This window comes from Cervus canadensis, chromosome 14, assembly GCF_019320065.1.
Source record: "Cervus canadensis isolate Bull #8, Minnesota chromosome 14, ASM1932006v1, whole genome shotgun sequence".
Lineage (NCBI taxonomy): Eukaryota > Metazoa > Chordata > Mammalia > Artiodactyla > Cervidae > Cervus > Cervus canadensis.
In genome coordinates this window covers 47,901,571-47,927,130 of record NC_057399.1, presented here as the reverse complement: position 1 = coordinate 47,927,130, position 25,560 = coordinate 47,901,571, and the positions used below count along the sequence as shown (strand labels likewise).

At 39.9% G+C, this 25,560-nt stretch overlaps 1 protein-coding gene and 1 pseudogene across 5 annotated transcripts in view; one reads left to right on the top strand and one right to left on the bottom strand.

Moving 5' to 3' along the window:
* Nucleotides 1–25,560, bottom strand: part of FOCAD (focadhesin) — a 288,623-nt gene that overhangs the window by 572 nt on the left and 262,491 nt on the right. For all 5 annotated transcript variants that reach the window (XM_043487388.1, XM_043487389.1, XM_043487390.1 and 2 more), the window contains 8 exons: nucleotides 20,763–20,891; nucleotides 18,501–18,616; nucleotides 14,889–15,149; nucleotides 14,056–14,145; nucleotides 10,559–10,736; nucleotides 8,535–8,632; nucleotides 6,830–7,081; nucleotides 4,428–4,503 (listed from right to left, as the gene is read on the bottom strand). In XM_043487388.1, the coding sequence (XP_043343323.1) occupies nucleotides 4,428–4,503; nucleotides 6,830–7,081; nucleotides 8,535–8,632; nucleotides 10,559–10,736; nucleotides 14,056–14,145; nucleotides 14,889–15,149; nucleotides 18,501–18,616; nucleotides 20,763–20,891 (1,200 nt within the window). The remainder of the gene's footprint in view (nucleotides 1–4,427; nucleotides 4,504–6,829; nucleotides 7,082–8,534; nucleotides 8,633–10,558; nucleotides 10,737–14,055; nucleotides 14,146–14,888; nucleotides 15,150–18,500; nucleotides 18,617–20,762; nucleotides 20,892–25,560) is intronic.
* Nucleotides 1,622–2,344, top strand: LOC122453387 (annotated as a pseudogene).

The following is a 25,560-nucleotide window of genomic DNA, read 5'->3' as shown; positions in this document are numbered from 1 at the left end:
TTAAGTTACTTTGCAACCAGGTAGTGGGAAATTCCACAGATTTAAAACAAACTGACTTCTGGGATGCTGGTGATGCTCTTTTTCTTAATCCAAGTGCTGACTACATAGGTATGTTCCCTTTGCAAAAATCTACTTGTGCACTTTTCTACACGAATATGACTTTTCCACTAAGTGTTTTATTAAAAAGTAAACAAACTGATCCTGTAATGAAGTTAGGTTCATGGGCTCAATTTAAAGTAAGGAAGTTGTGTGTAATCCCTCTAGGTAACTTATTATATATCTTATTTTAGAATGTGAATATAAATATCAATAGATTGATATTATTTAAAGTATAATAGTGTGAGAGAATGAAGATAAGTCAGAGTTATACAATAATTATGTGTGACTCTAATAAGCCCTTGAATATATGACCAAGTGAACATGTACTTCCTTGACCCAAATAACAATTTCTTTCACTGGAATTAACTGTTATCTTCATGACCTAAGACAGTATTTGTTGGGAACGACCAGTGGTATTATGGACCCATGGCCCTTAAAAATGAGTCCAAACTCCCCAAGGAGAATAAGTAGAGAAGTCCTAGCAGCAAATTTCTTGGGAATGGTCAAGTGAAAATATGTCACACCACTGCTCTGATCCTCAGTGAAGCTCGGTGGTTGATCAGAATCACCTTCCTACATATGCCCTCCCACCCACTTTAGAGGGAGGAACAGTGCATTAGATAATTCTTGCTTGTTAGGCAATCAATACAATATACCATACTTAAAGCAAAATATGATCAGTTATCACAAGAGTAGGTCAACAGGCAACTTTCCCAAGGTAAGACTTTCCAGTGCAGTAACTTAAAGTATGTCAGGGGCATCAATGGCAGCCACTGGGAGGATCCTGACCCCCAAGTCCCAAGATGTGGATGACAGTACAAGCTGTCTCGGACCACAGAACCAACACCCAGAAGATGTTTGAGGTTTGAGTAAAAACATCTATGTAATTTTCACAGAAAGACTGCTTATATTTGTGGATCCTGCAGTCATAGTTTAACAGTCAACAGAGATGTATAAAAAACATGAAAACCATCTAAATGCCTGGAAGCATGGGAAATGTCCAATTCCCCTGGGAAAACACTATACAGCCATGAAAAATACCTATGAAGCTAGTGTAAGAACAGGTTAAAATGCTTTTAATAATTTTAAAGTAAAAAAAGGCAGTACTCAAAGTGTGAATGTACATTTTTCAATTGGCTATGATTATAAAAATGTTAAAACTTACACACAGAGTGGGTAACCCAGGAAAAATAATCAAAATTGTCATGTGCAATGGGCTTCTGGATTCCTCTTTGCTTATTCTTTTTTACTTTTCTGAATTTTCTAATTTTTATTTAGTCATGTTTTATGATTATAATAAAACATTTAAAAACCACTTAAATAAAAATTAGAGGGGGGAAAGAGGAATCTACACCTTCCCCGCCAGCGGTAGCAACCGCAGAACTTCAGGAGACAATCTTTCTAGACAAGGCAGTTGAGGAGGAGGGAGCGATTGAAGAGGGGCTTGACTTGGTGTGCACCGCGCCCTTCGGGATCGTTATTGCGCGTGAAACGGCTGCTTTTGGAAGGCTGTTGCCCAGAAGAAAAGATGTTTGGTTTTCACAAGCCAAAGATGTACCGAAGGATAGAGGGCTCCTGTATTTGCAGAGCTAAATCCTCCAGTTCTTGATTCACTGACAGTAAACGCTATGAAAAGGATTTCTAGAGCTGTTTTGGGTTACATGAGACTCGTTCAGGAGATATCCGTAATGCCTGTGTCCTGCTTGTGAAAAGATGGAAGAAATTGCCAGCAGAATAAAAAAAAAAACCTGGAATCATGTGGTAGATGCAAGGGCAGGACCCAGTCTAAAGACTACACTGAAACCAAAGAAAATGAAAACTCTATCTGGAAACAGGATAAAAAGTAACCAGATCAGTAAACTGCAGAAGGCATTTAAAGGCCACAATTCTGATGCTCACAGTACAACCTCAAGTGCCTCTCCAGCTGTCTCCCTGTTACAGTAACCAGTCAGATGATGGCTCAGATACAGAGATGGCTTCTGGCTCCAACAGAAGGCCAGTGTTTTCCTTTTTAGATCTCACATACTGGAAAAGACAGAAAATATGCTGTGGCATTATCTATAAAGGCCGTTTTGGGGAAGTCCTCATTGACACACATCTATTCAAGCCTTGCTGCAGCAATAAGAAAGCAGCTGCTGAGAAGCCAGAGGAGCAGGGGCCAGAGCCTCTGCCCATCTCAACTCAGGAGTGGTGACTAAGCTTTATGTAGAAGGGGAGCAAAAATGATTTAAATTTTGGAAAACAAAGCAACAAAATGACCCTCCTATTTTTAATTTGGGTACCTACTCTTCTGCCAAAAGATGGATTTGTAGAATAGTTTTGAATGGGTTATTTTTCCTCCAGTTCCACAAACTCTGAAGCCAGTGAAGCTTACTAAGAGATAAAAAAGAAGTGTACATAATATTTAAGATGCTGAGTATTTCATAGGAAAGCTGAATGCTGCTGTAAAGTGCTCTTTGAGTCTTTTTTAAACATCCCCTTCTAATGAATGAAATTAGGGGAATTTTCAGGGGACAGAGATGGGATTTGTTGTATGATAAACGTATGTAGTTTTAGTCTTTCTATTTTGAGAAGCAGTGGTTGGGGCATTTTTTAAGATGGCTGGCTACACTTGTTTTCCTTCATTATAATAAATTTGTCATAACTCAGTAAACATGGACTTGCCCCTAGAGGTAGTTGTTAATAACTGAAATATTAAGGTCTTGCCAAGGTTCTGGTGATTCAAACCTGTACTACTGAATATTAAGCAGGACAGACAGCTCTCTGGTGCGAATATCTTGAAGGAGCAATTTCTAAATAGGCAGAGGTAACCTGACTGTATATGTTGCATCCTGTGTCACCTCCCTCCATATTGATATTTGATACAGATTTTAATTTATATGAAACTTAAAAAGCAGAATCAAAACTTAAAGCAGAATCAAAGTTCCTCTTGGGGAAATGTCAAGTCTTCAGGATAAGCAATCCTATATGAATAGTACCAAAGCATTACCACTTGGTAGAGAACATTCTCTATTAAAAATGTTAGATTATCTGAAAAATAACAATGTGCAAGTCTTTAGGATGGCACACGAAAACAACAAAGGTTAATGCTTCTTGGGGCACAGTTCTTAGAGGGCTTGCAAGTGTGTAAATAATTTATGTTACGTGACTGGTGACTTCACTGAAAAATCTGCACAATTCAGTTTTAGCTCTGGATTACTTCAGTTGACCTTTGTGAAGGTTTTATCTGTGTAGAATGGTTGTTTGACTTGTTTTAACCTGTTAGGGTTTTGGGTTTGGTTTTTTTTTTTTCATTCTATATTAAAGTAAAATTCTACTAAAAGAAAAGAGGTGTGTGTTAATGCTGAGTGGGTTGGTTTTGGTTTGGCTTCTTTTAGTCAGGCTTTCTGAACATGAGGTGTTAGATGATACATCCTAAATGTGGAGCTCTTCCATTCTAAAACCTTCATTAAAAGCCTTTTACTTGAACCCAAACCAAAGTACTATCTATTGCCTCTTTTCTAAAAGTACAGGAAATATATATCACCTGTTTTCATAATAAGGAAGGATTGTTTGCCTCCTTGGTAGAACATGACTCTGCTTATTTTTACAACTGGATTTTAAAGATTGGATAGTATACATAACAAGACAGTGAGCCACTTTTTATAGGCACCCTATAGTTTTATTGTTCTTAATCGAAACTTAAAATTTTATATTTCTTCCTTTGGAAAAAACTACAAGCCACCAAATGCACAGACTACACAGTGAGTTGGGTCAGTGCTCCCACAGACTTTGAGGTATATTACAAGAACCCCAGCCATTATCATCTTTCTCCTGAGTTATTTTGAAATTTTTTTGGTACATTTTGGCCACAGTATTGGTGGTAGAATATACTATAATATGGATCATCTCTACTTCTGTATTTATTTATTACTAGACCTCAACCACAGTCTTCTTTCCCCCTTCCACCTCTCTTTGCCATAGGATGTACTGTATGTAGTCATGCACTTTGTATTAATATATTAGAAATCTACAAATCTGTTTTGTACTTTTTATACTGTTGGATGCTTATAATCAAAACTTTTACTAGGGTATTGAATAAATTTAGTCTTATTAGAAAATAAAAAAAATAAATAAATAAAAATAAAAATTAAAGGCCATGGAACTCTTCTTTTTAAATCCACTTTCTAATTCAAAAATGCCATACTGGTGACAGCTTCAAATTACTTCTCTAAATTGAACCAAGATGAGTCCTTTCAGGAGCCAGCATATGCTAGGATGCTGTTCTCCAGTATAGACAACACTGGATGGTTTTCACCTATGCTGGGCATAAAGGATGAAAGTAATACCTTTTAAAAGATCCTTGGATTTTGCTGAGAGTCCTTCCTTAGGGCTTTCCATGATGCTGAACAGCCAGTCAATGAACTAGAGTGAAAATGAAGAATGATATCAGTGACAACAATCTCAGGATCGGTAAGACATCATTCAAGCCCTTGGACCTGCACATATGCCTAACAGGACAGTAGTCCCCAGATAACACCTGCCTGGGCTGGGAGAGTGAAGAGGAGATGTGACCAGGCACAAGAGATGGGAGTGTGGGAAACAGCCCTCAGTTAAATGACCCAGCAAAGTCAAACCTCCTTCTTTTACTGATTATCCTGGGACTTACTACAGCTTTAGAGTGGGGTAGACAGGGGCCCAGAGGGCCTCTGGTGTGCCATGAACATTCTCTCTCATTACTCTAAGAGGCCCCAGAAAGAGTAAGAGCCTTGCCCAAGTCCACTCCCCACGACTGGCAGAGTCAAGATCTGAAGCCAAGTACACCTGGCTGCAAAGCCTCACACTCCTTCTCACCCTGCTGCCTGCCACCTGGTTCCGTGTGCATCAGGCCTAGGCTCCTGGGTGGGCAGTAAATGGGTAAACACATCAGCTGTAAGCCCCTGTTACTAAAATATGTTTCTGTAGCTAAGAATAGTTTGTGCCCAAATGGATATGAAGCCCAGTTGAAATGAAACAGAAAAGGTGTAAGACAATTTGCTAGGTAGACCCAAGCATGTTAACTGCAAATAAATCCTGCAAATGGTAGAAACTCCACGTACTCATGAGTTTGATCTCCTGGGTATAGCCAAAACTGTTTTTGAATTAGATACTGGGTAATTTCATTGACTGAATGTTCCCTATCTTGACTCACTAAAAAATACTAGTCATAGGAACTAGGTATTTTAATTTTGGACATAGCATGTGGGTTGAAAAGAAAACAGAAAAATAAAATATTCCTAATTCCCTACTTTAATTAAAATTTTTTCTTTATTTTCTTTTCCTCAATTTTGTTTTATCATATACTCCTGGTAAGCAAATAAATCAAGTACTATAAATACATAATAGATGCAAGATGTCTATGCTGTAGTCCAAAATGAACCAGGTGTCCCAAACCAGAAATAATTAAAGTGAGAAAGAAAATACAAAATTAGAGGTAATAACACTAATGCTTATCAGGTTTAAGAAAACAAAGGCATTTTATTTGAGATGTTCGATGGAGTTGTTCATGGCTAAACTGTGGGTCCATAGTTCAGACATATTTTTAAAGACTAAGGTTCAGATTTTAAGAGTAAGCCACAAAAAGTTGGCTGTAAGCTTTCAACCTCATAAAGATCCAGTTTGATTACATGGGATTCAAAAAAATCCTTCAATTGACAATTCAAGACAGGTTCAGTTCAGTTCAGTTCAGTCGCTCAGTCGTGTCCGACTCTTTGTGACCCCATGAATTGCAGCACGCCAGGTCTCCCTGTCCATCACCAACTCCAGAGCCATGCAATGAGAAATACAGGATGTACCTCATTTTCATATGCTCTGTAGGACAGCTAGTAGCCTGGGGAAACTCAGTATTACAAACCAAAAGGTACTCCCTATAGTTTGTGTTTTCCTGAGGGCAAAGGGGATGGCATTAGGCCTTTACAGATCTCCCCATGGTATCTAGCACAGGCCAGAAGCGCCTGGAACGTGGCTACTACATAGAATGAGCTGTGGGGAACCTTAAATATGGTAAAAGATGGGTACTCCAGATTCACAGCTCCCCTGGAAGATTCCCCCCACACTTTGTTGATCACCCCCTCCCTTGCTTATCAACTGTATCCTTATCACGTGTGAGCATGCTCTGTTGTGTCTGACTCTTTGTGACCCCATAGACTGTAGCCCGCCAGGCTACTCTGTCCATGGAATTTTCCAGGGAAGAATACTGGAGTGGGTTGCCATGTCCTACTCCAGGGGATCTCCCCAACCCAGGGATCAAACCTGTGTCTCCTGGGTCTCCTGCATTGGCAGGTGGATTCTTCAATGCTGAGAGCCACTGGGGAAGCTCATCCTTATCGTACCATCTTGCAATTTTGAACTTGCCTTCCCGTCTGTCCTCACTATGAAATTTTGAGCTTTCAGAGAGTTACTCATCCTTTATCCCCAGGATCAAGAACATGTAAGTCTTCAACCAATGAAGGCAGGCACAAGCTTTTCTTTCCATCTCACCCCTAACTGTAAGCAAGTTGTTGCCATGATCACTGTTGTTTTCAGCCAGCAGTTACCCTGAGCCTGAGCTACCCTCAGTCTCTGCGGCCCTGCATCTGGCTGAGATGTGAGACTGAGTAAGGAAGCCTGTCGTGTGACTCAGGTTTCACTCATCTCCCACTGCAATTCTACAGCAGAAGCTGCCGAAGAGAAAACGGCCGCCTGCCCTGAAGCAGGTGGCTGCCAGCCTCACCTTCTGGGTCTGTTCCTTCCACGGCTCTTTCTGCAGCAGAAGAGGCATGCCACTGGGAAGGAGAGTGAGAGCCTCCTGCAGAGTGACCCTGTGTAATGGACTCCTGCCAAGCAAGCTTGATGCTGGCCCAGCTGGGCCATGTTCCTGATGCCATGGCAACCAGCTGGCACTGAGGCCGAGGAGGAGAGGGGCCGCGTGGTCTGCCCATGCAACCACTGCGGCTGCGAATATCAGCAGCAAGAAGTCCAGAGCCTACGGCAGAAGTGGAAACAGGGTTAGGTCACACACTTTAACAGTGCAAAGTAACACATGTTCACACACACAGCTCGCATCATGTGGAAATGTTATCTTCCCCTTCACCCAAAGCCTTCCTCCTGCCCCACCCCTACCCCACAAGAGGAACTGGATAGGATAGCAAACCGTTTCCATGCTTAATGAAGAGACAGTCTGGGGTTTCAGAAGGTTTGAAGGATCCTCTTTCGTGAGTAGAGAAGGCCCAACAGTTTCATTATTATTGTTCTAACATTTCAAGAGGAACATAATTTATTTAATGCCTACTCGTACTGAGATCCAAACATTCATCCTCTGTTTTGGTGTTTTCAAAGAGATTTAAAAATTAATTAAGAGAGATATGAACAGGGACATTAAGGTTTATTATCATGTGGCCAAAATTAAAAAAAATATGTATAGCATATTCTGTTTTTGAACAGAAACAACATGTGACTTTCCATATGCATTAAAAAAAATCTGTTTAGAATTCATGCATTTGGATTTTACAGACTAGACACATAGAAATGGTGATAACAAGGGCTACCTCTGAGTTACTGCATTACTGTGATTTAAATGATTCTTTCTGCTTATTTGTATTTTCTAAGTTTCAAAAGATTTTTGTGAGAAAGCAGAGAAAGTTAATATAAACTTTGGAAATAAGAGGAAAGCTCAAAAGAAGCTTAAAAAGTATCCCTCAATCTCTTAAAATGCCTAATCTCATTAATAAAAATTTCAAAAAGATACACAGCTCTGCAGAAAAGCTGGACAGAATATCAAACAATATCCCAGGTTACACATATTTTAAGTAAACAGCAGATCTATGAAACATGGCTATGGAAAAATTAAAAAAAAAAAATGCACAGCTGAGTCAAGAAAATGGCAAGAATAGGAAAGTGCTTCCTTCATTTTTTTTCATTAATCTTTTTTTTTCCTGGTCTTATTCACCTAATACTAGTGATGGTTAACCTCTTTGGGTCATAGATCATTTTCAGGTAGAGTGAAAATTCCCCTTCAATATGTGTGTGTAAGTACTGGCACAAACACAGATTACTTGCACACACTTCAGGAACCCCTTCAAACCAGGTGTTTAAAGCCAAGCTCTGGACCATGGTGGAGGCCAGAGCCCTGCACCCCATAGTCTTTGAGGGATCCAGCTTAAGTACACAGGACCCTGGATTCCCCCTCTCACTAGAACTTCTGTGTGCTGCCTGTCAAGGGAGGTGTTCCGATGAAAATATTTTTCAAAGGGCAGCTGTGGGCATCTTTAAGATTCTAGTAAGAACTCCCGTTTCCTGTGATGTCAGAGAATTGTCATCCTTGCTTCCCAAAAGTAAAGGGGGGAAAGAGATCTGCAAGCAGCAACATGTTCCTCTTTTGGGAGACTAAATATACTCTGCATTTTAAGAAAGCCACAAATGACTCCTCTAGACTGTACCTCATCAAGAGCCACGTTCTGAACAGATGTTGACTGGTAAGCAACATTTCTGATATAACCCATCAGTTCCAAGAGCCACTCCATTCTCTTCAACACGCCTGAAACAAAAGGACATGTATTACCAGACCATAGTTTTTCTTTGCAATGTAAGATAGATCAATAATAATTATCATAACTAAAGCAAAAGACCCTCTGAGGACTCTATACAACAGTTACAAGTCCTCTTCTGGTACCTGAGACTTGTTCTCACACAAGAGAGATTTTTTTTTTTATACTATTCACATCAGATGACCTTATTTTGGTCTTTATTTTTAAAAGCTAAATTTATTCTTCAAACCTGACAAATGGTCAAATGCATTTAATGGAATTTCTCAACACTAAACACTGGGAGAAACTGGACATGCCCACGAGTTAGTAGTGTTAAATCTTTGACAATTAATTGTTCTTATAGTCCTCCCTTGCTTAAAGTTCTCAATTTAAGACAAAATCATACAGAATACCTATCCTAAAGACATTAAAAAAAGCACCAAAACCAAAACCCAGCTGTAGTAGGCTAAATAGAGAACAAACATTAACATAAATATATTTTTTTCCTTTCAAAAATGAGGATTCCCAGCACAGCAAAGACTACTTGGAAAGATCTTCAAAATTTAGTGCATGAGAGGAAAATGGCACTGTGTTTGTGCCAGTAGTTACATGCACATATTGAAGGGGAATTTTCAACCCACCTGAAAACGATCTATGACCCCAAAGAGGTTAACAACCACTAGTATTAGGTGAATAAGACAAAGAAAGAAAAAAGATTAATTAAAAAAATGAAGGAAGCACTTTCCTATGCTTGCCATTTTCAAAACTCTTGCCACTTCAAAATTCAAACTAACTTTGAAGGCCAGCTGGGTACGACCAAAGGCAATATCAAATTTATTTGTTTCTTTCATGTATCTTCATGCTTAATTGGGAACACCTACTAGTTTTCTACCGGATAAATATACTTCTGAGGTAGAGTGAAAAAAATCTCATTTTTCATTAGAGGTTCACTTTCCATTGGGCAGGCACTAATGTGGACAGGAGACAACTATCTCAGTTGTCAAAGAGGAAGAGGAATCAAAATTTCCTACACAATCTTGCAAAGAGTATTTAAATTGTACTTGTCAGCCTTCTCTCATAGCCTTCAAAATACAAGAGATGGGGAATATGGCTTACAAGGGCCTTCTAGTCACATCCAATCTGATCAGGTCCTGAACATAGATTCAGAAAATTACAAGTATATGACCAAAGGCAAGGAGGAGAAATGAGGAGCTCTCTCTTTATTTTTTCCTCCTATTAATTTTTAACTGGAGGATAACTGCTTTACAATATTTGTTGACCTCTGCCATACATCAACATGAATCAGCCACTGGTATACATTTGTCCCCTTCCTTCTTGACCCCCCTCCCCTCTCCCACCCCTCCAAGTTGTCACAGAGCACTGGGTTGAAGGAGCTCTCTCTTTAGATGATTATTACAGTCTAAAATGGCCTAAAAGTTGTACCGTTCATTAGCAGAGCTTCAGGCCTGGAGTTTCTGACTTGAGGATATAGTCAGGTTGTCCAGATTTTATTCTTCTCACCCCTGAGAAGTTCTTCTCTAGAATAACTATTTAATTTGTGGTTGCCTCTTTTTTTTTTTCTGTTTGTTAAATGACCACCCAAAAGCCATGTTCATGAAAACATCAGGCAGAATCCATTAGCATCCATCTGTTTGAGCAGGAAGATTCAACCTGATAAACCTGCTTATGTCTTTGTGGGCCTGGAGGGCCAAATATGAGATCCAAATCTCCAACAGAATTTATTCTCACCTCCAAAGAGTTGCTGCTGTGAGCTCTAATTGTGCCTTTCTATCCCAGGTGCTGCTCATTTGGGGGTAACAAGTCCTCACCCGCGTCAGGAAGCCCTAAACTAGTTTTTAAGTTGAGGAAACAATGATAACCTCAAAGAGATGGTGGGCATGTCTGTGTGTCCCGATGTTCTCCCTGGCTGGCCTTACCAGTGTTGGCGTGGCTCACGATCCGTGCCTGGTACAGGCTCTGCAGTGTCATCCAAGCCAGCGTGTCTTTCTCACGGTGCCGGACAGCAACACTGAGCACGTCGGTCAAGCTCATCAAGGGGAATCGTCCTTGAGAGATCAAGTAGAGTCTGACAAAGGCAGCCTTTTCTAGGCTACTCTGCAAAAAAGCAAATTGTTCAGTTGCTATTAAATTAACTGAAGTTGTTACACAACCTTGGGGCAAGGGCAAAAGAGAAAGGGTGAGAAAGGGTGGAGTTGATTACCACTCCAAATGCTAAAACTGTTTGTTTCCTGCACTGTGTAGCCTATCTGCCTGTGTGCTGTCTCAAAATGTACCTACAGACAGTTGTAATGTCACCTTTTGTTTTCTCATAAAAACCATCAATGATTTCAAGGGTCAACTGGTGAGGATGTTTAGTAAAGACACACACATAATAACAATGATAACCAACAAATACAGTACTTACAATGTGCCAGGCACATTTGAAGCACTTAACCTGTGTTAATTTAGCATTTCACAAAGTCTGGTACACAGACCTCTGGGGGACCCAAGACCCTTTTAGAAGAGAGGGTCTGTGAGGTCAAACTATATTCATAATAGACCCTAAACAGGAGTAATATTCATTGTATTTTTTACTGACACTGGCAATTTTTAAAAAATCTAGTTTCATTTAAAATATACTTGTAAACAATAAAATTACTAGTTTTGTTAAACCTCTGCCCTTGAATATACATCTTTGTAATGTTCTGTATGACCAAACGGGAAGTATGCATAAAGCTCTTGTGCTGCACCCCCAAGTGTGATGTTCATCTCAAGGAGAAAGTTGTCAGAGTGAGTTGTGAGCCGAAACAGCCACTCTTTTCACAGACCACCATTTATTTACTTGAAAGAATGATTGATAAACAAACTTTGGTTATGAAAACTGAGTATTTGATTATTTTTTAAAAGTGAAGGAAATGAGACTGCCATTTCCAAGGAAAATACTTGACAGTAGTTAGTGCCAATGACAAAATGTGTGCTTGTAAGTGAAAACTAGATTTTGGAAAATCTGTATCTGCTACTATGACTTTGGCAGCTTCCCAAGATACATACAAGACATATATACATAAAAGACTTTTCTGATGAGGTTGCCGGTAATAGTGACAAATACGGTGTTTTGATGTTTATAATGAAATGTACCAACATTTGGAAGATTTTCAAAATGTAGTGACTCAATATTTTCCAAATGACCAATATATCTTACAGATCTTGCAATAGTATCTTATAAAATCATGCATTGGTAAAAGATCCACAGTGCAACGGACCAATGGATTTTACTGTAACAGAGTATGAAGTTCACTGATCTGGTTTCAGATTCCACACTGCAACTAACCTATAAGAAATCACCACTTGCTGACTTTCGGTACAATATCAAAGAAAGATATGCACATGTTATCTGAAAAGACTACTAACTAACACTCTTCCCCATTCTACCTTCCTGTCTGTATGAGGCTGGATTTTCTTCACATACTTCACCAAAATGACATCACAACAGATTGAATGAGTAGCAGTCATGAAAATGCAGCTGTCTTCTATGAAGACATTGAAGAGACTTTTGAATGACACTTTTCTAATTTTCTAAACTAACCTGTTTTTTGGAAAAAAAAATTTTTCTTACATGTTAAGATGCAATGGATTTATTACCACTTTTAAGTAATATTGTAAAAATTTTCTAGTTTTAATTTCTAACATGGTAAACATTGACAGATATAACCCACATAAACAAAAGCTCTTTGAAGTCCTTGATAATTTTTAAGACACTAAAGTGGCCCTGAGACCAAAAAGTTTGAGGACCACTGTATTAATCATTTCATTCTCATAGTAACACTGAGCAATAGATTACTATTATCATCCTCCTTTACAGACGAGGAGACTGAAGCACAGAAGTTAGGGAACTTGTTTAATGCCACAGAGTAAGAACTGAAACCCAAGAAGTCTCAGCTCTTCACCTGTACCTTCTTATATCTGTTCTTTCTAGAAATGGATAGAAAAACACAGGGCTCAGCAGAACACATACTCTATGGGGGACATCAGAACACAATTTAGAATGTTCTAGTGACAATGTTCTGAATGGCACTTCAGAAACGCAAGTGAGTAACAAAGCCACTTTGAGCTTTAGGTACCACAAAGTAAATTATCTTAACTTCCAACTATACAACATGAATATAATAACAAGACATAATACATTACATGAATGTAATAATTATGATAATAAGTTATTACTGAGTCCTTGCCTTGGGTCAGGCACTTTTCCAACAACTTAACAAGGATTAAGTCATTTAACTCTCAAAACGACCCTAATAGGTATGCGCTATTATTTCCCTTGTATAGATCAAGAAACCGAGGGAGAGAGAGAATATGACACTTAACCAAGGTCACATTGCTAGTAAATGAGAGACTGGATTTCACACCTTGGCAATGATGCTCCAGAGTCCACTTTCTCAAGCATTTCCTTATTAAATTGCTTGGGCTGTGCTGGCTTAGTCGTTCAGTCATGTCTGACTCTTTGCAAGCCCATGGACTGTAGCCTGCCAGGCTCCCCTGTCCCTGGAATTCACCAGTCAAGAACACTGGGTGGGTAGCCGTTTCTCCAGGGGATCTTTCTGGAGAATTCAATGGACAGAGGCTACAGTCCCTGGGGTTTTAAAGAGTCAGACACAACTGAGCGGCTAATGCTTTTTACCCATAGGGAACACTAAAATGTTCTTGACAAAGTGCGATTAATTAGGTTAAAAAGTTATCATTCATCTGTCCATTTATACTACTACATATATACAATGGAATATATATTAACCTAAAAAGGAATGAAACCGGGTCATTTGTAGAGATGTGGATGGACCAGAGACTGTCATACACAGTGAAGTGAGTCAGAAGGAGAAAAATATCGTATATTAATGCACATATGTGGAATCTAGAAAAACAGTACAGATGAATCTGTTTGCAAGGCAGAAATGGAAAACAAATGTATGGACACCAAGAAGGGAATGGGGAGGTGGGATGAATTGGGAAACTGGGATTCACACATATACATTAGTATGAATGAAACAGATAACTAATGAGAACCTACTGTATAGCACAAGGAATTCTACTTAATGCTCTGTGGTGACCTAAATGGGAAGGAAATCCAAAATCGAGTGGATATATGTATACAACATATAGCTGATTTATTTCTCTGTGCAATAGAAACTAGCACAACATTGTAAAGGAACTATACGCCAGTTGAAAAAAAGTTATTCATTCATCTACCCATTTATATACCACATATCCAACCATAGTAGGCTGGACATGAGACCCCACAGTGAATGAGAGAGTTTCTTGAAATTGGTCAGTAACTAACAAATATGAAACAGAGTGAGCTTCAGCCAAAAGGATACTATAACCATATCAATTGTAATACCCATCTCAATAACGAAAAAACACACAGATATGTTATTACCTCAGTAATCTGGGCAACCCGATTGGCTTCATCATCTGTCATTTCCGAGAGGCACTTTGCTACACTGATATACAGCTCTAGATCATTTCTCTGGTAAAGAAAAATCCCAAGCATGTCAAAATACAGTGTAAGATAACACGCATATTCTCACTCTTCTGACAAATCTTTAGCTTTGCTTATCTCCATGAACAGCAGCTGATGAGATTTTAATTTTAACCAAGCCAAAACTCGTGGCCAATTTTTTTTTTTATCATTATCCTCATTTTATTTTTATTTTTTTATTTTTTTTTTTTTTTCAGTGGGTTTTGTCATACATTGATATGAATCAGCCATAGATTTACACGTACATCATCTTTCCTGTTATTTGGTGTATTTTGCTTGGCTGTACTTTTTTCTCATCAGAACCCATCGTTCTAGATGGATTTTCTACTTCTTTGTACAACTACATTTCAGAAGTCTGTTGGGGGAGGGGCAAAGCTAGTATTAAGTCGCCTTATGCAAATATTAACTGTTGGACAATATGCCCAAGGATTCCCCAGGTGTAAGGGTTTCTGAACTTGCTCATCTTCTATAGGCATTTGGTAAAAGACCTGAGAGCAAATTTCCTGGTGCTATACTGGTTAACCTGCTTCAGAGCATGCTCAAAACTTTGGTTCTAAATTTTCAACCTCAATTTAGATTTTGGAAGCAAACATTCTTAGTGAAGAATGTGGTTATTTCTTGCTAGTCTTCCCACCACATTCTTAAAAACATACACCTCCCCGCTTTGCCAAAAAGGCTTTAAAAAATCCCAAACACAAATTGTCAGGAATGCAAATATTTTTGTTCCTCACCCGAATCTTATTTGGCAGGAGGTAAAAAATTTTCCTAGTAGCTTCGCTGAGCAGACTCCAGAGGTGGTGGGAAGGGCTGGGCAGTTTCATGGCCTGACTCAGGCCCTGTAAGGCACTTAGGCGTAACTCAGGACTGGAGAGTGGGGAAGCTGCTTTAAAAACTGCCACCATTAAGCTTTCAACAAAACCCACAATCTGTTCATCAGAGACATATTTTATCCATGAAGGCACAGATAGGAGAAGGTATTTCTTGACATTCAGCTGAAAGAGAAACCGAAGAGGTCAGATGTCAACAGGCAAGTCTGGGTTTATAATGCTCAAAACCTCTAGGTCATCACCGTCTGAGGGTAAAATGAAATTTTAAAAGGTTCAGGTTGCTTCCTAGACCCTCATTTCCCCACAGCTTCATGGGCCAATGGACCACCCATGCCTGTGATGTTAGCTGCTGCAGTGACTTCTGATCTAGGGTGCTTGTGTGGATATGTGGTATCTGCCAATCCATCCGTGAACTACTCATCTCAAATCTTGGGTCTTTCCAGTGAGGGGAATAAAATGCTACTTCTCAAAGTACATGACAGTTGCTATTCAGTCTTAAAAGGTCACATTCTCTAGCAAGAAAAGCTATTGGAGATGAAGCCTCAACTGTTGGAAATTGGCTAAACAAAATATCTGATATTATTCATTTCTTCTTCTGAGAAAGCATGAGAAAATAATCAGGGGAACAGGAGTTCTGGGGCCAATTCTGAGCCAAGAAGAACCAGCCAAGCATGTGAAACTGACCATAGTGTCTTAGAGTTCAGGATAGCTAAGAAGGGTGTGGTTAGTGATAGCTATGAGCCATAGACTGTAAGGAAGCAGGCTTCAAAAATTCTTAGAAACATTAAGTATGATACTAAAGGAGCAACAAGTCTGAAAGAAATGTTTTAAAAAATAAAATCTGACAAAAATTGGTAAATTTCTAAAAAGATCAATGTAGCTGCATGAGTTAGACAAGATTTCACATTAAAGAACATGCCATTTCAGATCTTTTTTTTAAATGAGAAGGTACATAATTTAAAAAATGAATTTACCAAACAATTTGTTAATTAACAAAGATAATAAGAAAGCTTCCTAATCAAAGACGAATGTAAAAAGAAAAAAAATAGGACAGATTTAAAGGAGAAATGGAAGGATAACTAAAACCTAGAAAAATATCTGAGATCAAGAAAACAGGCAGTTAGAATTATAGATGATTTAAAAGGAAAGAAGCATTATAGAACAGTGTGCAAGGCACAGGCTTTTGAGACAGCCAGTGTTTCCATTGATGAGCTATATAAGCTTTGCTTAACCGCTACTTGCCTCAGTTTATCAACCTGTAAAATGGAAATAATAAAAAAAATCTACTTCTCAGAGGTGAAATAAGTAGAAATAAAAGCTTTCATATTGTATGATTCCATTCTAAAGAATTTCTAAAATTTATATGAAATGTAAATTTATATGAAAGCTCTTTAAAGTAGCAAAATTATAGAGACCAAAAGAAGATCAATAGTAGACTGGGTCTGAGATTGGGAGTGGGGATTAACTATAAATAGGCACAATGGAATTTTTGGGAGTGGTGGAAATGCTATTGGTGATGGATGAAAATGGATAAATGTACTAAGACTCATCAAATTATACACTTAAAATAGCCACATTTTATGGAATATAAATCAGAACTCAATAGAGCTGTAAAAAAATTGGCCTGTCAGGGTTGTATATGTGCGTGCGTGCTCAGTCGTGTCTGACTCTTTTACGACCCCATGGACTGTAGCCTGCCAAGCCTCTCTGTCCATGGAATTCTCCAGGCAAGCATACTGGAGTGGATAGCCATTCCCTTCTCCAGGGGATCTTCCAGACCCAGGGATCAAACCCGTGTCTCTTTCATCTCCTGCACTGGCAGGTGAACTCTTTACCACAAGTGCCACCTGGAAGCCCCTGTCAGGGTTGAAGAGAGATTAAATCTGATGACTGACAGTGTTCCCTGAGAGCTTACCAGTAGGAGGAACGTAACAAGTGCTCACTAAAGGGCAGCTGGATGGGAGCTGCTTGGAGCAGACAGGTAACAGAACCTACTGAAAGGACGCAGATGTCAGTAACACTGACCTTCAATTCAGAAGAATTAGGAGATGTAGGAAAACTTTTTTTTAAAAAGCACAGAGTAGAGACTAAAGTCAAAAGACAAGGGCTTTTTCGGAAAAGACTACTGTCCTCCACTTTTGATACTAGCATTCTTTGGGGATTGCAAATAACTTGATCTGGGAAGAGAAGAGGAGCCTTGCCTAACTTCGTGGTTAACAAAGCTTTGGGGTCCTTTATCTGGCAGAGATTAGTAAATTGAGTAACAGACTACTTGGAAGATTAGCCAGGGCAATTTGAAAATGTTTGAGCACAATGTTTAGCCCTGGAAATGCACCTTAAAAACAAGCAGAGTAACAGAGTGCTCTGTTGCCCAGGTGCCTGTTGAAATTTATAAGGAATTCCAGTGTGGAATTCCTTATAACAGTCTGGGCTGTTCGGCAGACAGTATAGTGATCTGGAAATCCTAAGAGAGCCTCCCAGGCTTCCTATGAGTTGAGAACTTGATGTAATGATACTAAGATATTGACCCCTTTCACCATCCTCAAGTAAAAGTAAAAAGCAGATGCCCATGAGAATCTACATGTGTTAATAAAGAGATCCATATCAGTTTTTAATGCACTCATGAATTGCAATAAAGATGATTAAATACATTAAAAAAGATGAAACAATAAGAGCGCTTTTCACCATTCTCAAAGAATTAAAGCCTCCAGGAATAGAAGAATAAAAAAAAGATCATTTAGTTCATAATCAATTGGTGAACCTCTAAGGAATCATGGAATATGTTTTTTTTTTTTTTGTCCTAACTTGAAATGCAACCGAACTGATACATCTCTGTTTATTTCATATCTTTAAATAATCGCACCCCATTCTTCCTCCCTACCCTTAGTCTATACCCTGGTAGCTGGTGCCACTTCTATCACAAAGACTAGGCTGGATCACTTCTTCCTCAGCATTTTACTCAAGCTGAACACCTACGGACAGAGATGTTCTACTCTCTCCCCCTACACCCTCCCACTTACATCCTCTGGGGTCTCTAATTTGATGCCTAATAAAATCCTACCAAGCTTTCAAGGCTCACCTTAATTGCTGCCTTTCTGTGAAAGGGAGGGATGAGGGATTGTTTATCGAAAGCATGTGGATTTGCCTTTCTTTTAATCCCTGCTGTAATGATTATGTAGATCATATAAACAAATAAACCCAGGTTCCAGTAACTCTACAACTTTCTACCTGTGTGGTCTTGAGAAAGGAGCTTGAACATCTCTGATCATCATTTGCCCTTTTTCTTGTAATAAACATGAAAAGTATGAAAAGTTGAAAGCATACATGGTGATGGCTATGGCAGAGTTTCAAGTCCCACCATCTTCCAATCTCCCGGCCAGCTACCGTCAATTGCTCACTCTTTGTGAGATCCCACTTGTCCACTCTTGACTTTGAGAACTCATAACCAAATGAATGCTGATCTCCCCCACAACAACTATACCCTCCTGTTGCTCAACACCCTTAATTACTACTTACACTCAGACCATGGATCAGAGGTGGCATCACCCACATTCCCAACAGTGCAGTGACATTCTGGGAGGACTGTGCCTGGGTCACCATAATTTCAAGACACAGTTGCTGAATCTCTTCACCTGACAGAGAAGAAGGGAGAAGAATATCTGTAATGCAGGTAGGTGCCTCTTGTAACCCAGGTTTAGGTTTCAGTGTCCCCAATAATACAGCTAAAGGTAAAAGAACTTTTGTATGATGTCTAACAGTAACGGAGCTTCGGCAAACCGTAAGGTATTTCAAGAGACGTTTTTAGTTGTGAAACAAATGAATGTATCTACTGGATTAGAGACCGGAGTCTTGGAACTGGTAAAGATCTTGAACTAGCTTGGCAAATTTCTCTTACAATGTTTAGATAAACCTAAAGACTCAAATACTATTAAAATTTTGAGAAAATTCTAGCTAAAAATCTTATTTTTATTTTTTCTCTCCTCTCCACCTTGCATTCAGCACATAGACAAATCCAGACCTGGAAGGATTTAAAGATGCCACATTCTCTAATGATCCAGTCTTTTTTAAGCCTGATCCCCATCAGCAGATACATCTTCCTAACCAGGCTTTTTCTTCTTTTTACTAAAATACCAACATCTTCAACATAGCACATATAAGTGGGAAGGGGCAGGGGAACATAGTTTTCAAATAAAATCTCTGGATATATAGTATGGTGACACCATATCTTACATAGGATTAGGTTCAAATGAAAGCATTCAAATGAAAAATTGTGTTTAGTTAAAATCATCTTTGATTATCCCATAAATTGCACATAAATTACAGTATACTAATCTTTTGGTATATCATATGTAAGTAAGCACCTACTATAAATAATAGAGCACTCATGGCAAACACATACATATATATACACATCCATAATTTATAGCACAGTTCAAGTTGTTCTCGCTCCCTCTTTTTTGGAGGTGGGGGTGCAAATATTGATATATGAAGCTAAATTTCCATATGCTAATATGCTAACTCCATCACAGAATCTGCTTTGGACAAACAGAGGTGTGCATTGCCTTTACCTCTCACCACAAAGTACCCAGGATAAACAGAACAATCTGTCTACATCTTATCTCTGGAATTTGTGAATATGTTCCCTTGCTTGGCAAAGGAACTTTGCATATGTGATTAAGGTTAAAGACCTTGAGATGGGGAGATTATCCTGGAGTATTCAGATGGACCCATTAATCACATGAATCTTTACAAGTGGAAAACCTTTCCTGCCTTCAGAGAATCAGAAAGATGACAGAATGAGGCTTCTTTAGCCCTCTGCTGCTTGCTTTGAAGACAAAGAAAGGGAGCCACAAGCCAAGGAGTGGGCATCCTCTAGAAGCTGGGAAAGGGAGGGGAATGGAATCTCCCCATCTCAGTCTGTTCAGACTGCAATAACAAAACACTACAGACTGGGTGGCTTATATACAACAGAGACTTATTTCTCATAGTTCTGGTGGCTGGAAGTCCAAGATCAGGGTATCAGCATGGTTGGGTGTCTGGTGATAGCCCTTTTCTGAGCTGCAGTCTACTGGCTTCTTTCTGTGTCTTCACAGTGTGGACTGAGGACTTTTGTGGACCTCTTTTAGAAGGACAGTGATTCCATTCATGAGGGTTCCTCATGACCTAATTGCCCTTGAAGGACCCACCCCCTAATACCATCACACTGAGGGTTAGGATCTCAACATATGAATTTTCAGGGAACACAAACATTCAAGCCACATCACTCCCCTCGGCAACAAAGGAAGAAATGTTGTTCTGTTGATACCCTGATCTTAGTGAAGTGACAACTATGTTGGACTTCTGACTTACAGAACTATAAGATAATAAATCTGTATAGTTTCAAGCCACTAAGTCTGTGGCAATTTGTTAAGGCAGCAACAGAAAACTAATACAGCATCCCATAGGGCATTTCGGTGAAACCTGGTGTTCTAGAAGTGCAGTCTGATAACCATCAAACCAGGCTTTCTGTGATCTATGCTGCATACCCAGCAACATGCACATCTCAGTCAAGTACTGTTCTGATGAGTGCATCTGGTATATGTCTTCAAAATGCCTCCTCCTCCTCAGCTATTTAAAAAGTGACTCAATGAAGTAACCCAGCTGTCCCACCCAAGAGGACAAACCTTAAGTTCCCAGAGGTCCATTCAGTCACTATCAATTTTGACAAAAAATCTCATTTTCTATTCAGGTCACAAACTAAAAGCAGAGTCTGAAGACCTAAAAACACACGACATTTACCAAAGTTTAGCCTCATAAGTGGAGAGAGGAGAGCAGCCCAGTTCACAGGAGGATACTGGTGGTTTTCTCCAACAGTTGCTATAGGTTTCATCACAACTTTGAGAAGGGAAGGGGGCACAGATTCAGGACCTGCAACAGAAAGAAAAAAAATAATAAAACCACTCAATAGCCTCATGAAAGTGAAAGATGCCAATGTTCCCTCCTTTCTACTCATTTCCAAGGATTCGGTATCACAGCTTCAACTGTGTTCGCCCTTTCAATTCTGTGCCCTTAAAGTCAATCCCATTTGCTACAACCTTTGCTCCCTCTATCCTCCTTTCTCCTATTTGCTTCCAGTCTTTCCTTCTTGTCTGGATAGGAATGTTCCACATTGCTAATTAACTCTCTTCCATGCTCTCTCATATCTTTTCATTGAATTTCCTAAAAACTTACTCTATGTTATTGCCTTATCTCTCACTCATTCCTTAATCTACTTCCAGAAGAGAAGATAATTACTGCCACTCAGGTTTATCCCCTTCTCAGGACAAAGGCTTACTTCGGTCCCTGTGGCTCTAAATGGTTACACTCTGTCCATGTGCTCCTTGCTTCTTCTTCTCCTCAGCTTGTGCCATGGCTGACGGCTCCACAGGTGAAATAACATAATAGCTAATCCATAGTTTAACAAGCTATCTAAGACACAGCACCATGCCTTTAGTGATATATTCTTTTAAAAAAAATTTTTTTTTTTTTAGGTGGGAGGTAATTTGAAATTGAAAAAATCAGATGCTCTAGCAGTTTTGAGTGGAGCCATAAGGTAAAGCCAAGGTTGGAGTAGCCAGTGAGGATCATGAAGAAGTGAAGTTACAAGGAGGTCAGAAATGACGTATGAAAAACTAGGAGACAAAGAAGGAGAAGTGAAAGCAGCAGTAGGATCAATGTAGGCAGCAGAAAGGAAATTAGCATTAGCAGAAAGAGAAGCAGAATTAGCAAAAGGAAAAAAAAAAAAAAGCAGGGGTGGAGTCAGAAGACAAAGCAGCAGCAGACACTGAAACAGGGGAAAGCCAAGACGGGGGCAGGGCCAGCAAGAGGAAAAACAGCTACAGAAACAAGTGGGGGAAGAGGAAGAGTGCAGGAGAAAGGAGAAGCTGAGGCAGGAAAGCAGCAAAATCAGCAGACTCTGAAAAGAGGGAAAGCAGAAGTGGGCAAAGAGTCAGCAAAAAGAGAAACACCTGCTGAAAGGAGAAGCATGGGAAAAGGAGAAGCAAAGGCAAAAGGAGAAGCAGAGGTAGAAAAAGCATCAGAATCAGCAGACCATGAAAAGTGGGAAAGCAGAAGTTGGGACAGAGTGAGCAAAAAGAGAAACAGCTGCCGAAAGGAGAAGCAAGGGAAAAGGAGAAGCATGGGAAAGGGAGAAGCATGGGAAAAGGAGAAGCATTGGCAAAAGAAGAAGCAGAGGCTGAACAAACAGCAGAATTAGCAGACTACAAAAAGTGGGAAAGCAGAAGTTGGGACAGAGTCAGCAAAAAGAGCAACAGCTGCCAAAAGGAGAAGCATGGGAAAAGGAGAAGCACAGAGGAAAGGAGAAGCAGAGGTGGAACAAGCAGCAGAATCAGCAGACTCTGAAAAGTGGAAAAGCAGAAATGGGGACAGAGTCAGCAAAAAGAAAAATAGCTGTTGAAAGGAGAAGCAAAGGCAAAAGGAGAAGCAGAGGTAGAACAAGCGTCAGAATCAGCAGACCATGAAAAGTGGGAAAGCACAAGAGGGGACAGTGTCAGCAAAAAGAGAAACAGCTGCCGAAAGAAGCATGGGAAAAGGAGAAGTGCAGGAGAAAGGAGAAGCAGAGGCAGAACAAACATCAGAAGCAGTAGATCATGAAAAGTGGGAAAGCAGAAGTGGGGATAGAGTCAGCAAAAAGAGAAACAGCTGCCAAAAGGAGAAGCATGGAAAAAGGAGAAGCAGACGTGGAACAAGCATCAGAATCAGCAGACCAAGAAAAGTGGGAAAGCACAAGAGGGGACAGTGTCAGCAAAAAGAGAAACAGCTACCAAAAGGAGAAGCATGGGAAAAGGAGAAGCATGGAGGAAAGGAGAAGCAGAGGCAGAACAAGTAGCAGATTAAGCAGACCATAAGTGGGGAAACAGAAGTGGGGACAGAGTCAGCAAGAAGAGAAACAGTTGCTGAAAGGAGAAGCATGGGAAAAGTACAAGCATAGGCAAAAGAAGAAGCAGAGGCAGAACAACAGCAGAATTAGCAGACCACAAAAAGTGGGAAAGCAAAAGTTGGAACAGAGTCAGCAAAAAGAGAAACAGCTGCCAAAAGGAGTAGCATGGGAAAAGGAGAAGCACAGGAGAAAGGAGAAGCAGAGGTGGAACAAGTAGCAGAATCAGCAGACCATGAGAAGTGGGGAAACAGAAGGGGAGGCAGAGTCAACAAAAAGAAAACCAGCTGCAAAAAGGAAAAGCATGGGAAAAGGAGAAGCTAAGGTGGAAAAAGCAGCAGAATCGGCAGACCCTGAGAAAGGGAGAAACAGAGGTGGGTCAGAGTCAGCAAAGGAAAACCAGCAACAAAATGGAGCATAGAAAAACAGGGAGGTGTATGCAGAATCAGCAAGAAAAGTAGGACAATTAGTAGAAGTTGAAAAATAGGGAGAAGCAGAACTAGAAACAGAATCAACAAAAGGTCAAATAATTGAAGAAATGAGAAGCATAGGGAAAAAGAGAAACATATAAAAAATGGACAGAGTTTGAATAGACATTTTCCCAAAGATGGTACACAAATGGCCAAAAGAAATATGAAAAGATGCTCAACATTCACTTCAGTTCAGTCACTCAGTCGTGTCCGACTCTTTGCGACCCTATGAACTGCAGCACACCAGGCCTCCCAGTTCATCACCAACTCCCAGAGTTTACTCAAACTCATGTTCATCGAGTCGGTGATGCCATCCAGCCATCTCATCTTCTGTCGTCCCCTTCTCCTCCTGCCCCCAATCCCTCCCAGCATCAGGGTCTTTTCCAATGAATCAACTCTTTGCATCAGGTGGCTAAAGTATTGGAGTTTCAGCTTCAGCATCAGTCCTTCCAATAAACACCCAGGACTGATCTCCTTTAGGATGGACTGGTTGGATCTCCTTGTAGTCCAAGGGTCTCTCAAGAGTCTTCTCCAACACCACAGTTCAAGAGAATCAATTCTTCAGCACTCAGCTTTCTTCACAGTCCAACTCTCACAACCATACATGACCACTGGAAAAACCATAGCCTTGACTAGACAGACCTTTGTTGGCAAAGTAATGTCTGTGCTTTTTAATATGGTGTCTAGGTTGGTCATAACTTTCCTTCCAAGGAGTAAGCATCTTTTAATTTCATGGCTGCAGTCACCATCTGCAGTGACTTTGGAGCCCCCCAAAATAAAGTCAGCCACTGTTTCCACCGTTTCCCCATCTATTTGCCATGAAGTGATGGGACCAGATGGCATGATCTTAGTTTTCTGAATGTTGAGCTTTAAGCCAACTTTTTCACTCTCCTCTTTCACTTTCATCAAGAGGCTCTTTAGTTCTTCTTCACTTTCTGCCATAAGGGTGGTGTCATCTGCATATCTGAGGTTATTGATATTTCTTCCGGCAATCTTCATTCCAGCTTGTGCTTCCTCCAGCCCAACATTTCTCATGATGCACTCTGCATATAAGTTAAATAAGCAGGGTGACAATATACAGCCTTAACGTACTCCTTTCCCTATTTGGAACCAGTCTGTTGTTCCATGTCCAGTTCTAACTGTTGCTTCCTGACCTGCATATAGCTTTCTCAAGAGGCAGGTCAGATGGTCTGGTATTCCCATCTCTTTCAGAATTTTCTACAGTTTATTGTGATTCACACAAAGGCTTTGGCATAGTCAGTAAAGCAGAAATAGATGTTTTTCTGGAACTCTCTTGCTTTTTCAGTGCTCAACATTATTAATCATCAAAAAATGCAAACCGAAACCACAATAAGATATCACCTTATACATATTAGGATGGCTACTATTTGGAAAAAAATAATGAAAAGAAAAAATAACAAGTGTTGGCAAGAATGTGAGGAAAGTAGAACCCTTATACACTTTTGGTGGGATTATAAAACAGAAGAACCACGACGGAAAACAATAAGATGACTCCTCAGAAAATTAAAAATAGACCTACCTTATAACCTAGCAACCCCACTTCCAAAATTGAAAGTAGAGTTTCAAAGAGACATTTGTTTGCTCATATTCATACTATTCACAATAGCCAAGAGCAACCCAAATGTCCATTGATGGAGAAGTGTATAAACAAAATGTGATATATACATAAAGTGGAATAGTATTCAACTTTAAAAAGAAAAGAAATGCTGTTATATGCTACAGTGTGTCCTCAACTTTGAGGACACTATGCTAAGTGAGATAAACCAGTCGGATAAGACAAATGCTATATCAGTTCAGTTGCTCAGTCATGTCCGACTCTTTGTGACCCCATGGACTATAGCACGCCAGGCTTCCCTGTCCATCACCAACTCCCAGAGCTTGCTCAAACTCATGTCCAAGGAGTCGGTGATGCCATCCAATCCTCTGTCATCCCTTTCTCCTCCTGCCTTCAATCTTTCCCAGCATCAGGGTCTTTTCCAATGAGTCAGTTCTTTGCATCAGGTGGCCAAAGTACTGGAGCTTCAGCATCAGCATCAGTCCTTCCAATGAATATTCAAGACTGATTTCCTTTAGGATTGACTGGTTTGATCTCCTTGCAGCCCAGGGGACTCTCAAGAGTCTTCTCCAAGTGAAAAACATGGAGTGAAAGTGAAAGTTGCTCAGTTGTGTC